This window comes from Micrasema longulum, unplaced genomic scaffold (assembly GCF_059751315.1).
Source record: "Micrasema longulum isolate JH-2025_06_02 unplaced genomic scaffold, ASM5975131v1 h1tg003179l, whole genome shotgun sequence".
Classification (NCBI taxonomy): domain Eukaryota; kingdom Metazoa; phylum Arthropoda; class Insecta; order Trichoptera; family Brachycentridae; genus Micrasema; species Micrasema longulum.
Genome location: NW_028280270.1, coordinates 1 through 15790, shown reverse-complemented (window position 1 = coordinate 15790; position 15790 = coordinate 1). Strand labels below are relative to the sequence as shown.

The following is a 15790-nucleotide window of genomic DNA, read 5'->3' as shown; positions in this document are numbered from 1 at the left end:
ATTTAACAGTACAATATTTCATAGTCCCTTGACTGGCACCCCAAGCGTACGATTGATCATCTTTTCTTTAAGTAACAAAAGAATCAAGATACGCTGCGATTGGTGTACCAATGCAGTGCCCTATGCAATTAGGTGCGGAATTGAAATGATGATGATGATTACCTGCATTTATTTATTCTACCGTATAAAAATTCACTATATATTTTTTTAAAAGAGATTTGTGTTCTTATGATTTACTTAAACATTTAATTTTTGAGGCCATTTTCGACGAGTTGTAAATAACTCTCTATTAAAAAATAGGAATCAAGTTGGGATGGAATGGGATTCTAACCACGTACCTTTGAGCCGTGAGTCCATGACGATAGTCATAGGACAACAACCCGATTAACTCAATTGATTCACAGTTTACATATTAATGTACTGGTTTTTTTTAGGCGTTGCCGTGTTATGCCATAATAATAAGCATAGGGGAAAAAATCTAGTGAAATTAAAAATAACAATATTAAAGTCCAAAAAAAATGTTAAATACACATAAAAATTATAAAAAGTTACAAAAATTTAATTTAGTCGATTAAAAAAAAGTTTTTTTTTTTTACTTTATTAATTATTTGTGCATGTTGTGTTCACATTTAATTCATGAAAATTTCTAAACATAACAAATTGTGATATTATACCAATTTATTGTATTGTTCATTATTTGTAAGCCATAAAAATAAAATAAAAACAATCTCAACTGTTAATATGCATATTCAACATGACTTTTAATAAAAATAATACAGACTTTATGGATATGGTACCATAGTGAAAATAAATAAAACAATCTTATGAGTACGTGCAAATACTTGCGGACTGGCTGGATTTCCTCCCTAGGGAGAAATAATTTAATAAAATTCAATTTGTTGCAACAGAGAGGGAAAACATTTTTGAGAAGGGAATATGGAAGTCTAGGCATTTACAGAGCTTATGACCTATCATTCATATCATCCGGCTGAAATCACCTACTAGGCAACACCTGAACAACAATTTTCCAATTCTTATACTTCTTCTTTTACCAGTTAGTTAATTCAACAATGTTTCTAGTATGTCCAAATTTTGCGGACTGGCTGGATTTCCTACCTAGGGAGTTATTCCAAACTAAATTTGTTGCTGGATGGATGAATCTCACCCACATGATAAAGGTTTCAGCTCTTTTACTTCACAAAAGTCAACAGATTTATTTATTTATTTATTGTTGATAACTTATATAGCGCCATTTTCGTAATAAAATACCTCAAGGGCGCTTTACATTATGATTCTATTGTTAAGTTAATTTAATTGAAGCTTTTTAATTTGTAATTTAATTAAAATAATTTATTTTGTTGTCACGTGCTACGGATTTATTCAAATGATTTAGAGAACAAGTGGGTTTTAAGTTTTTTCCGAAACATCACTTCACTTTCACAGCCTCGCACCTCTGCTGGAAGAGTTGAGGAAATTTGGATGTTTAAACACAATAAGTAAAGTGGCAGCTTAAACCAGCCAATGACAGGTCATAAGCCCTGTAAATGCCTATACTTCCATATTCTCTTCTCAAAAATGTTTTCCCTCTCTGTTGGCAACAAATTAGAATAAATTGATTAAATATATATGCTCTATTATTCCTTTATGGCACAACAATGAACTCAAATTCTGGGAAACATAATATTGCATACCCTTTGTCCGTGTCCAAGCTAACAAAGGAAACAGTTCTGTTTTAAAAATTAAAGCAGAACCCTGGACGAGCGTTTTCGGCTTTACGGCAACTGTTATGTAAATTCTGGAAAAGGAAATTGGTAGAGATATGTCTGCCTCGTAGGGTAGTAGTCGGAGCGTTTGCCAACCGTGCTTGAGGTCCAAGTTCGATTCCTGGCAGGATCAACAGAAAATATTTATTCTTAACGTTCACTGCAATGTTTCAGTCCCTGGAATAGCACCTGAAGTGTAAGATTGATCACCTTACCTTCATGTAACCGATGATGAAATATGCTGCATTTGATGCGCTAATGCAGTGCCCTAGGCACCACATGGTGCGGATAGGGAAATGATGAGATACCTTACACAACCTTAATGAAAATAATTAGTGACTTTATTTTTTGGTTTGACACCTTTTAATAATTGAGAATGTCAGAAGAATAAGTATATTTCAACGATATGGGATCAAACAAACAGATCTTGCACTGGTTCATTTGTACTTACACATTCAGAGATTGTGACAGCAAATCTGAAATAAGGATTTAAAATTTATATGCATTTTGATTTGATATTTAAACCTTTCAGCTTCAATTATAATTTGAGCAAAAATGTTCTTGCATGTAATGATTCATTATGTTATCAGTATACAGACATATAATTACAGATTACTAACCATTAGAGCGACATCTTGTCCCAAGCATGAAATACAGTAGACTTTCGCACATATTGGTTCCTGAAAATGTGTGCAAATGTTGAATGTTCGAAGTCGAGGGATGTAAAAAATATGTATTTTTAATTAAGTTAATGAGGTGTTTAAGTGCTTTCAGGTGATTCTTTATAAATTTTTCAAGAGTTAGTTAAATACTTCAATATTTTTTTGTTTTCTTGATAAAGAGTTCTATATATTAACATGCTGTATTTAATTTTCAAAATAGATAAGGCTTCATTCATATTTTTTTACTGTCAAAGACAATTTTATCCGATTTTTCCTTACATTAACTGTGTATTTCATTTACCAGTTGTTGCAATTAAGCAGTCATTTGACAGAGTTCTGAGAGATATTTAATTACTCATTACATCTTCATTGTTGAAGTCCTATACTATATCATCTGTGATAGTTTCCAGAGTTTCTTCAAAATTCATCATTTGCGGGCATAATTGTTTACAGGAACCTTTCATTTTTTACTTTTTTATTTCAGCCCACAAGTATCCAATATTGCTTATTGCGTTCCATATATTATAATTCTACTGAAATTGTCTTAATGTAGGCACACCTTCCTGTCATTTTCTTTAATGACCTGAATCATTATTTTCCTCATAACATATTATCTTAACATAGTTATCACTAGTTAACCAAGGGAGCACCTGCATGGAAGCGAAGAATGTTTGCATTATTGTATAAAAATCTGTAAAAAACATAATTTATTTAAATGCCTGAAATAGTGAATTACGCAAACGTAGAAAGTACAAAAGCCGCCGGCGACCGTATGTCTTTGGGAATACTAAACAATCAATCAATGCATCGTCTTGTCATTCAATTAGCTTCAATATGGCAATCTTTAGAACCTTTATAGCATGATTAAGATGCATTAAATGTGTATCCCGAGTTCCCTTTGATAATGTATTATATATAAATTAATAATTAATATAAAATTAGAAACGAATTTAGTGTTGAAATATAATCAACACCGACTGACATACTCAAACTGTGCCAGATCTGGATCGAGGAAAAAAGACACAAATCGGTCTGACTAATATTTTGACAGTATATTACGTGTTTAAATTGATTAAATGTATTAATTACGAGTACTTACCTGTATTAACTCCGTTATTTTTGACAAAGACTAAAATGTCCCGACAAATTAAAAAACTTACGAACCTCCAATTTATGAGCACAAATGGATTTGTCGTAATTTGTATAATGGCGTCTTTTGAGTTTTACAGATGACGCAATATATTAATTGCCAATTTAGTAGCTCACAATAAAAATAAACATACATTTTAAAAACGAAACATCTCGCGGGTCGCATGTTTGACGTTTGCCAGATTTACAAGGTTAGTTTATTTGTGTGCTGTGCGCATGCGTGGTTTTAACGATACCTATTATGAAATTCGTTCAGGATACCAAAATGATTTTAACGTGGTAGAGAGGCCCACGAGAGTGGTTCAGAATACCACCCAGGTAGTAATTCAATAATGTTTGATTATGTCCAAATACTTGCAGACTGGCTGGAGTTCCTCTACCTTTCCCTTTGTCTGAGTTTCCAGTTAGTACCTAGCAGGGTTGAATGAATACATCCTTTAGAGGTAATCATTCTATGGTTCAAAACTAAGGGGTGTTTGAAGGATGATTTACCTCATGTCCACATAAGCGTTGATCAGCTTCAGCTGGGCCTCTTCACTCAGCTTGGGGTGGACATGTTCCTGTGCGAATGCAATGTAATCTCTCATCACACTCATGTCCTGGAAAAATCATTAATAAAATACAACTTTATACTCTGTACCATTTTCTGCCTTATGCATGTGATTTTTAAATATCTGCAATTATTGAAAGTCTTATAACTACATACAGTAAAACCCTTAAATTACGTTTTTTAAGGCACTGACAAAAAAAATGTAAATGGAGGGGTAGTGAAAAAAATTAATTTGTCAAATCATTATTTACTAAAAAAAATTATGCAGCAATGTTTAAACCATTTTTTTGTTGCAACTTTTTGAATATCATATTTATAAATAATAAAAGTCTGTAAAACACAATAAACTGTTTGCAAAATTACAAAAAAAAAAACAAACATGAAAATGGCGGCAATAATTTTGATAACCGATTTGACTTACAAACAAGCTGGTATAATGACAGAGGCTAACTTCAAACTCTTGGGCTGTCAGTTTTCAGTGGGAATTGCATTTTTTTTCCGACCAACAAGTTAGCATACCAATGCAGTGGCTTATACACCATTCGGTGTGGAAAGGTAATGGTGACGATGATGATTGTATTTAAACACTTTTTTTTTCTACAGACCAGTTTCATTTATCATCAGTTTATCAAGGTAGAAAAAGATTCAATGTTATATTTAGTAATCACTGCTAAAAAAAAATAGGAAAGAATTCGTAAGTTAATTATACCTTGATAAAAAATCTCGTGTAGCTTTGAAACTGGTTAGTAGAAAAAATAAAAGGTTATGAACAAAATTGTTTTATATTTATTTTAATAGTGGTGTAGTGGTCAAGACACTTGACTCACACACGGAAGGTTCCGGGTTCGATTCCCGGTGAGAACACAAATCAAAAATTTATTTTTCTCAAGCCTGGGTGTTCTGTGGTGTAATTCACTGCTGTAATTGGGCCTCCTGGCCTGTTGTGGTTAAAAAAAAAATATATATACATAATTTAAAATCGGGTTGTGGTCCCGTGGCTAGTGTCTCGGACTCATTATTATTATTATTATTTATTTATTTTTATTCGAATCCCACTCTACCCCGACTTGATTCCATTTTCTAATAGTGAGTTATTTACAACTCGTTGAAAATGGTCTTCAAAATTAAATATTTGGATAAATCATAAGAACGTAAATATTTCTTTTTATAAAAAAAAAATAAAATAATACGTTTGAATGACAAAATACGTAATATACTCACGACTAATTCATCGTCATTCTCTGTCGGAGTGTCCTTGTAGTACAGAGACACGAGATGTGAAGCGAGGCGCTTGTCGAACAGCTCGTCCTGGGGATCCAACATCAGGAAAATCAGGTCAAATCTGGAAAACAAATTGCCATTAATTACAGGAACAGTGGGCGAAAATCAACCGGTGAATGCTTCATTGCGGGGAGTAAAATTAGCAGTTCACAATGTCCCGGTGCAGACCCTTATGCAAAGCAAGGTATGAAACTGGAAAAGCAAGTAGGCTAATGGTCAATGTTTTGAGTATGTCCAAATGTTTGTAGACAGGCTGGATTGCCTCCCTTGGGAGTTACAGTAAAACTTCGTTTTTACGTTCCTCGATTTCACGTTTTCCCGTATTTTACACCGAAATATTTAGGTCCCATTTTTTCCAAACATTCTCATTAAAATATTCCCCCAATTAACGTTTTTTACGATTTTCATGACCCTAGTTTTACGTTGAAAATTTTTCAAAACTCATTTGATCGGTTAAAAGAAGCCGAGCCGCGCGCCGCGTTTGTCAAAAATGGTGAATAAAATCAAGGTAAATGAAAAAATGTGTAAATTGTTGTCTCAAACTAAATTCAAAGTAATTTACCATTTTGTTTAAGTGTCTAGTTTTGACAATTTACTAAATTGTGACATGCGGTTGACACATGAAGAATAAAGTCCTTACATCAATAAATTATGATGCAGAAAGTTTAAAAATTTGATAATAGAATTATTATTTGAAGTTATAAACATAATTTGGAAAGAAGATAGTTTAAACAGTTATCATAAAAGTGTGAAACAGTTTTGCCGCGATGTAAATGACATTTGAAATTCTGTGGTGCCATACTAAAAAAAGTGATGCCATATAAATAAAATTTCCCAATATTTAGGGAAAAAATCGTAATTTTTTGTGTTTTTAAGGTTAAGTACCCACATAAAATTATTCATTATTTACATGTTTTTTTTGTCTGTCATTGACTGGTTCAAGTGGCCACTTTACACACTGTGTAACATTCACCATTCTGCCTATGTTTAAACATCCACATTCCCTTCTTAATAATGTTTTCCCTCTCTGTTGCAAAAATTTTAGGCTTATGATATTAAAATGCCATATCTCAATCAAATGTGTGGTAAAACTATGTAGGATAGATGCACAATTGTCAAGATCTGTACGTTATAGGAGGCTGTAACCATAGAATTATAATATACTAGAACGCGCATAGAATCAAGTTTGCATACATCGCACTGTGTCCAAAAGTCTACCAAAGGCCCTGTTAAGTAAATAACAGCATTTATCGATACTATTCCTGGCCGATAACCTCTCTTTCCCATCCTTCCCTTGATCCATCCTTATGGTACCTACCTAACATCAAGATTGAAGAAATTCAAAATTAGAAGATTCGGATTTAGAACAAAAACAAAACAACATTTTTCACTTCACATAAAATTGCATAAAAAGTGGTTGGATTTGTCGCGGGTCGTTGAAAACATTGTTACATTTTATAGTGCATTTTGTCATCCAGTGCCCAAAATTGAAGAACATTCACATCATATTAAAGGTAGGTATCCATTCCATGTTCCTATCCTTTCTTCAAATATTTCCCTATCAAAAAATGAATGAAATTCAACGGGTTTGATAAGCGTGGTGTCGTCATACCTGGAGAGAAGAGTGTGAGGAAGTTGCACATTGTCCACAATAGTCTTGTGTTTGTTCCACTGGCTCTCAGCCGGATTGGCAGCAGCCAGAATGGAAGTGCGAGCATTCAGCTGACAGATGATTCCCGCCTTCGCTATGGAAAGGGTCTGCTGCTCCATAACCTGCAAAAGTAAACATTTTCTAAATGATTATTTGAATATGCAAACATGAGAAAAAGACGAAAATGAAATGACTTGCTTTTTTTTATTTAAAATTTTAACCCCAATGTTCGATTGTTGTCAACTCATAAATTTTATTGGCGTGCGAGTGCCTGGTCAAGTTACCCGATGTAATACTCTCTTCTACTGCGGTCCATCATCGACCAATTACAGCGCAAATCCACCAGTAGTACGGATGCATGTACTTGCGAACCAATGTACTAACAACATCGATGCCTTTAACATGAGTCCTGCAAATCTTAAAAATCAATGTATATGTTCTGTATCAAATAGAAGTTAATTAATAATTAATATTACGTACCTAGCTGCTTAAAAACTGTATTTTTTTATTTTTAATCTTGCGCAAATTTTTCTCTCTTTTACAGCTTCTTTGTGTTTTTTTTATACCAACTACAGTAAAACAGGGGGTTTTAGGTTTTTCAAGGGAGCAACATAAAAAAGTGTTAAACTGAGGAAAACGCTAAAGTAAGGAAATGAAAAACTGCAGTAAAATTGTAAAAACTGTCATAATTGGGGATTATTTATATTTTACCTATGATTTCATTAAAAGTATTTTGTATTTTTTCAATCAACACCACAATGTGTTTTTTTATTGAATTTAAAAAAAAATTGTATAAACAATTTTATGTCGGTACTTAACCTTAAAAACACGAAAATATAAATTTCACCATTCGGCGTCTTTTGACAGATCGAATGCGTTTAGAAACGTAAAACTGGAGTTATGAAAAATGTAAAAAACGTTAATTAGGGGGATATTTGAATGAGAATGTTTGGAAAAAACTGGGACTTAAAAATTTCGGGGTAAAAAGCGGGAAAATGTCAAATTAAGGAATGTAAAAACGAGGTTTTACTGTAACTCCCAAGGGATGAAATTACTATTGGCATGAAATATGTCTTACGTCATTGCTAAATCCATACTTAAACATCAAAACATTACCTCATGAAGAACACTCCTGGTAGAGTCATTCATTTTGTCGAATTCATCTATACAACAGATACCGTTGTCTGCTAGGACCAGAGCACCCCTGTAAAAAAACGGACAATTACGACATTGCAGGTGAAGTGAACCAACTGACAAAATATAAACTTTTGTATCTAATGTTCGAAAGTATCATTTGCACGTGGACAATACAATAGAAAGGACAATATTGTCTTGTCCCAGCTCCGTGAACAGGCTCAAGTGGGCAAGAGAGAACGCTAAAACAATATGAAAACGAATACACAACAGCGTTTATTATGAGCGAGCTCACAAAAAAATTGATTTTATACCAAGATTTTGTTATTGGAACTGTTAAAAGGACAAACAAAATAATGAAACCGATGGTTTTCTGCCGCCATTTTCAGCAGAAAAAAATCGCAGGAGCGACACGTACAGGTCGAGGAAATCACTATCGTCATACGATCCTGTCCGTGCGTGTTGTGGGGGATAATCATTGTTCCGCAAAGATAGCCTGCCCGTGTATCTCCGTGACGATGTCTCGGAACATTGTTCTATCCTACAAATAGCAGTTTACACGTGGACAATGGTTGAGTCCTGGGACAGAACAATACTGTATAGTCCATGTGTAAAAACCATTTTAAATGTTTTGATAATTTTAATTAACATGGATGTTTTGTACAAAAAAACCAGGAAACGTTTTTCGGAAACTGTATGATTACAGAACTGTAATTAATAATACTTCACCTTTATTTCATAAGTTAGTTCACTTCACCACAAGAAACTGATATCTCAACAGAGACAAAGAAAGTAACTTTGGTTGGTATCTTAACTGAGAAGAAGGAATTGTTAAGAAATGTGGAAATGCATGCATTTACAGGGCTTACGACATGTCATTGGCTGGTTTAAGTGATCCATTTACGCACTGCGCAACATTCGTCATTGTTATGTTTCCCTTTTTGAAGCACATGGTTATACTTACGTTTGTAATACAAGTTGTCTGGTGTCCGGATCCCTCGTGATGTATGCGGTGAGACCGGCAGCGGAAGAGCCCCGACCCGAGGCCAGCTGGGAGCGCCCGAGGAGGGAGTGAGCCCAGCGGAGCAGCTGGGACTTGCTGGTTCCTGGTTCTCCGCACAGGAGTATATTGATCTCCGACCTAAACATAAATACTTGTACAGTGAGTGGACTCGTAACTCAAATGATTACCAACTCTGCCAGTTCCAGTTCTTGATCAGCACAGAACAAACTATGCCTTGAATGCACCAAATGTCGTATTGTAAACTCGAGACAGATCTGAGAGACAGGATCTGTTTTTTTTTATTTAAAGAGTCTTACTAGATTTAAACAATCACTAAAATAGACCAGATCTTGTCTCGAGGTAGTTATTATTATTTAATATGATTTGATTTACGAAAACCTTGCCAGTTCGGAGGATAAAACCCAACATCGAACAGTCATAAAATCTCTATCGAGTATCTTTGCAGATGACACCAAACTGTTTGCAAACCCATTTCTATACCCTGGACAACTAATCCAGGATTTGGACCAAATCAATGAATGGACTACAAACTGGATAACCTTGCTTAACGCTGAAAAATGTACCGTTCTTCACATAGGCAAAAACAATCCTATGTATACTTATCTTTTGGGTGGTGTCCAACTCAAACCCGTAAAGCATCAAAAAGATCTTGGCATAATCATATCAATGGATTTAATGGATGAGCTCACATCTATTGCATCAACTACAGTCTGATCAGAAGTAAAATATTCCATAAAAAAACAAAGTTAAGATATGTATGAGTGGATTATGTGAGAAAAAAGTGTCCGCGAACGTGTTAATTCAATTATCAAATTGAAAAGATTTTCCAGAGGTGACGCCGATGCATGGAAAGTGGAGGGGATAGCGTACAGTGTCGGCCTCGTTGCACGGGCAGTAGCTCTTACTCATTTCTGAGGTCAGACAATAAACTTCGCTGTAAAAACCTAATAATAATCTAATATATTAAAATAAAATCACTTTATATAAAGTTTATATTTGAAGCACTAACTTTGTGGTTATTCATTATAATAAAATAAATAAAACAACTTTGTTTTTAACCACTAATTTTTCCCCCTCTCTTCTCTACTCCCGTAGCCACGCCCACTCTACCTTCACTGTGAAAAATTTATATATGTTATGTTAGTTTGTAATTAACCCTGAAGAAGGCATAGTATTGCCGAAACTAGGAGGTTGTCAAATTATAAAAATATAAGTGGTACATAAAAACAAAGTGATTTTATTTTATTTTAATATATTAAATAATAATGTTCCACAAAATAAGTGCTTCAAACATCAAAAATACTAATAATAATCTTTTATTACACAGTCACTAAATTCATTACAAATAGGATTCTTCTCGCCATTACAACTGGCGACGAGGATTATTGGCGATTCTGAGATCAAAGAAGGTTTTCTGTCATATGACTTCGTCATATGAATTCATTCTATATAGAAGAGGAATGATTCCATTTGATTAAAACAATAATTACTGGATTATTTTTCTATTTGTTTATCCTTCTTGCTGAAGTTTCAGATCAGAAAATAGGAATCAAGTCGAGTAGAGTAAGGTGCAAACCTCAGATCTTTGGTATGTGAGTCCGGGACACTAGCCCCAGGATTACAACCTGTTTCTATGAAATATTTTTAGTTATGTGAAATTACAGGTTTCCGACATGATACTTTATACAAACATACACTTCAATTTTACTTTATGGGCAATTGAAGATAAGTCTGTTTACTTCCTGTTGTAATCTTGCCTTGATTCCGTTAGAAATATAATTAAAAATAACCTGAAATGACTTCTTCCGGAAGTTTGGAAGTGTTTCTTGGTGCCGCCGAGTAGCTGCAGTAGGACTCCCTTTTTCACATCCAAGTTCTCATACACCGAGGGGGCGATTCCTCGCGCCAGACGGTCATACACGTCGGCCTTACTGGACAGCAATTTCAGGAGTTCTACTCTCTCTGGAGGAAAACGGTGCTGTTTCCTAAGGAGTAAAATATTACAATATTTTAAGTATGTCCAAATGTTTGTGGACAGGATTTCTCAAGATCTATATTTATTGCGACAGAGAAAGAAAATATTTTTGAGAAGAGAATATGGAAGCCTAGACATTTACGTTTAAGTGGCCACTTTATACACTGTGTAACATCTACCATTCTGCAATAATTAACGGTCTGAAGTTACCCCTCTTCCTGCTCGTAAAGCCTCTTCGAGTCCACCTTCCGGAAGTGCAGGACGTCGATGTGCGTGCGGTACACGGCCTTGACGCTGGCCTGACGAGGGTTGGCCTGGAGGGGCGCAGCGCGGTACACCCCGGTCACCGTCACACGGTCCCCCGGCTGCACGGAGTCCACCAGGTCATTGTGCGCAAACAGCACCACGGTGTGAGGCGTCTGTCCGGCCGGCATATCATCTGGAAAGAGACGTTGTGTGGTTTTTACGTTTTTCAAGGGAGCAAGAAAAAAAGGGTAAAACTGAGGAAAACGCTAAAGTGAGGAAATGAAAAATGCATGGAAAAAAGGGAATTACATAAAAATAAAATTGATTTGCTACTCTATACTGTAAATATACTTCCAGAAAAATTGTAAAAACGGTGATGAGTGGAAATTGTCAATATTTTTTTTACCTATTTTCAATGATTTCATTAAAAATATTTTTATATTTTTTCAAACAATATTACGTAATCTGTTTTTTTATTTGATTTAAAAACAGCATGTTAAAATTATTTTATGTGTAAATAAAAGAAAAACAAAAATAGAATATTGAATTTGCATAAAATAACATAAAATAATTTTTCCCTTAAATGTTGGGAAATTTTATTTATACGGTATCACTTTTTTTCTCTGCCATCACTAAAAACAACTGTCATATAGATCGCGGCTTTTTAAATCATCTTTTTTATAACTTTAAATATTTACATATATATATTGTCACTTAGTTAACAACAGCGCAAAAGTCATTTTTGTTATTTTTTATCGTTACAATTATTTTAAGTTTTGTAACTTTTTAATTACTTCGCGCATGACATCACGAGTTCTTTTCTGTGAGTTTGCCTCGATTAGTGAGTTGGCTTCCCGGAAACCTATCACAACACTCTGTCATTGGTCAATTTAGAAGAACTTCTGTCTTGTCTTAGTCTTCTCAGTTCTCGGTCTCACAACGCTGCAGGAACGGCGAGAAAGGGGTGACCTGATAGACATACAAGATACTCAACAGTCACTATAGCTGCCTAAATTTGGATCCCATGTTCGAGCTTAAACAAGATGCTCGTCTTCGAAACCAGTCTCAGGCTGGAGAACACGAGATTCAATCTAAATCCACGGAAGCATTTCCTGAGCAATAGGGTTGTTGATGGTTGGAATAAGCTGCCACAAGAGCTGATCTCAATGTGTAGTCTCAATGGGTTAAAAAATCGACTAGATTTGTTTTGGAAATGTTTAAGTACGCCAACACTTAACTTTCATTAAGATAGATTTAAGCATATCAGCTATAAGCTGCTTGCTTAAAATTAATATAATAATAACTTGTGACGTCAAGTAAATTACCTGGAGACTCTTGCAGTTTGATCATCTGCTTATCGGTAAACTGCGAGCGATTGTGTATGAGCGTGAAGCAGTGGTTTGTGTTGCCGTTCAGGTCACCACGTGGGTCGGCGATGCGACCGCGGTCTATCTCCACCGTGGTGCTGAAGGAACAAACCATGCAGCGGAAGAAGGCCTCGCGCATCTCCGGCATGATGTTGGACGTGCGGATTACCATGCCGCATATCGTGATCAGCTGGTCGATGTCTGGAAGGAAATCGAGATTATTGATTGCACCAAAAATATTTAGACAGCAAACGATACTCGCCGTGCTGCATCTTTGATTTATTTAATTTGATTTTTAAATGAATGTGCAAAGAGGGTTTTTAAAGAAAAAAAAACTTGACAAATTATGGTAAAGGAAAAATATTTAAAAAATAATTTAATATGAAAAAAAGAATAAAACCTCTATTAGAATGTGGACACCTAGTACAGTGGAACCTTTCAGAATGAGTAATTCACAAAACGAGAAAAACAGATTGTGGAAAAATGCTCCCTTAATGAGCAAAATTTCGCATGATGAGTGACGCAGAAAGGGGAAATCCCATCTTCATGCCACTTGCCGGGACGTCCACGCCAGTGAGCCAATCTCTGGTCAGCACTCGTTCTGCTAGCACGTTAGTGTCGCGATGATCACACATTTTCCCAAACTTGCGTTCAGACAATATTCGTAATATTTTGTGCAAAGTTTAATAACCCTTACCAAAATGTCCCTGAAGAAAAAGCCACAAGATAGCCATGTGAGAATAAATGTAACAGTAGAAATGAAATGAGAGGTTCCACTGTATGGAGTCCCTACTTCAATAACGACATTAAGCTACTGGAAAAAGACCATTCAAAAGGATGCCTTACCACAGTAGATTAAAAGCACTAGGACCTATATATTTGGACAGAAGAACTTATAAAAAAAATAATATTGTAGATTATATTTTTCTTAGAAAGATTCGTCACTAACACACCTTCGGGATTGAGAGATCTCATATTCTTAGTTTTGTCGGCGTTGAAAGGTCGCACTTGGATCTGGTGGTCCAGAACGGCTGCGGGATACTTTTCGAAGAACATCTCATTGATGGCCATGTCGAAGGTGGGGATTACTTCTTGAGGGTAGCACACCAGTTGACGATACAGCGCAGCGTCGAACGTTTGCAAGTGGGCACAGTTAACATTCAGGAATGGCTCTTCCAGAGATAGAATCTGTAAGAGGTGTAGATATGGTCATTGGTAACAAAAAAATATTGACAGTGTTGTCGACGTAGTTATAATAATAAATTAAATGATTAAAAGGGAGCTAGTGCTTGTAAAGCTGGGTTCACACAAGGACTATACAATAGTTGCGAAATAATAATGTGCTGTTCCTTGATCAGCACAGCACAAACTATGTCTTGCATGCACCAATGTCCCGATTTTGTCGCATTGTAAACTCGAGACAAGATCTGGACTTTTTTGGTGCAAGTCTTTCTAGATTTAAACAATCACTAAGATAGACCGGATCTTGTTTCGAGGTAGTAATTATCATTGAATTTTTTGTCCTAGCTTTGATTTTCATTAGCTGTATTTTATTTCAATTGTACCGTATATATCTTAGCACAAAGAAATGTATTTGTCATTGTTAAATGGACTTCATAAGTCTAATTTTGTAATGCATAGACACGACAATATTGTCCTTTCCTAGCTCCGTGAACGGCCTAGACTGGGGACAAGACAATGAAACAATACAACAATTGTACCATAGTTCACACGCAGAACTTTGCAAAAATGAATATGCGATGAAGTGCGTTAAGAGCGAGTTTTCAAAAGTTAGTCTTTATTTTGTGCTAAGATGTATAGGAATTGTTGGATGACGAATTAATAGTGAAAATCTCCGGGAGCAATACGTACACACTTAACAAGTGGCTATTGTCCTACTGTCTTGTCCGTGCACATTCGCACAAAAACAATGCATAATTTATTGTCCTGCAGAAATAGTCTGCTTTTTTTTTTCAAAATCAAAAACTTTGCTCATAAAACAGAAAAAATTCTAATGTATGAAGCCTGTGTAAAAACTAAAATATGTTATATGCAACTACTATGGGGAACAGGAAATCAAAATGGCATAAATACACTACAAAGACAGCAAAATAAGGTATTAAAAGTTAGTATGTATATGACTTTCCTTATCTAACAGCAACTAAAGAACTCTTTAAGCAAACTAACCAATGAAATAATTAAATAATAATTTAACTCTTTCAACTAGAATCCTTCAAATTTATTCATAAATCAGCCACACAATTGTAGACAAAGAACTAAAACTTGAAAAAATTGTAGTAAACATGGACAAACTAAGAGAATATCAGAACAATATCATATACAACATCTAAAACTAGACAAGGACAGTCGAGACAAATAAACCAGGAACTGAAATTACACAACAAACTACCAGACAAAACTAAATAAAAGACTCTGACAACCTTTACAAAAGGTGTTAAAAATATTATATTTAACAATAGAATATGAATTTAAAAAGTAAAAAAATTTTCTTAAATTAACGTAATCCATAAGGGTTCATAAATAAATAAATTTCAAATATGAAAAAAAACAGTATTAAAATAATGTTAAGCATATAGTTTGTTATTGCATTAAGTGTGCGCTTATCAGTAGCCACCGTGCCAAAAATACTCGTCCAGGATTATGATTTTATTTCACACACAGAACTGTATTTTTCATTCGCACGGAGACAGACAAATAAAATATTGATTCTGCATACCTCTTCCAACTTCTGCATGTAAAGTGGAGCGTTCAGGTTAATCGCTTCTCCCCTCTCGTCTTCCTCCGCATCAGGATCAATGTAGCGCATGATGAAGCGCTTGAACTTGGCCTTGCACTCGCTGACCACTACGTCGGTGCCCCAGATCACCAGCTGGGGCTCCGACGGAGTGGAGGTCGGCTCCTGGACTGCCGGTTCACCCTGAAACACGCATGCATCAGTAAATCATAATAACATCGTCATCTGCACCA

At 35.1% G+C, this 15790-nt stretch overlaps 1 protein-coding gene across 1 annotated transcript; it reads right to left on the bottom strand.

Annotated features, from left to right (window-relative positions):
• Positions 1-4062: 4062 nt before the first annotated feature.
• On the bottom strand, positions 4063-15740 carry dpa (disc proliferation abnormal; the record flags this gene model as incomplete). The annotated part of the gene is made up of 10 exons (XM_088241940.1): positions 4063-4173; positions 5346-5466; positions 7018-7178; positions 8173-8260; positions 9155-9331; positions 11005-11199; positions 11400-11628; positions 12761-13003; positions 13756-13990; positions 15540-15740. Coding segments are annotated over 10 exons (1761 nt in total), but the record flags the coding sequence as incomplete, so codon positions are not given.
• Positions 15741-15790: the final 50 nt, after the last annotated feature.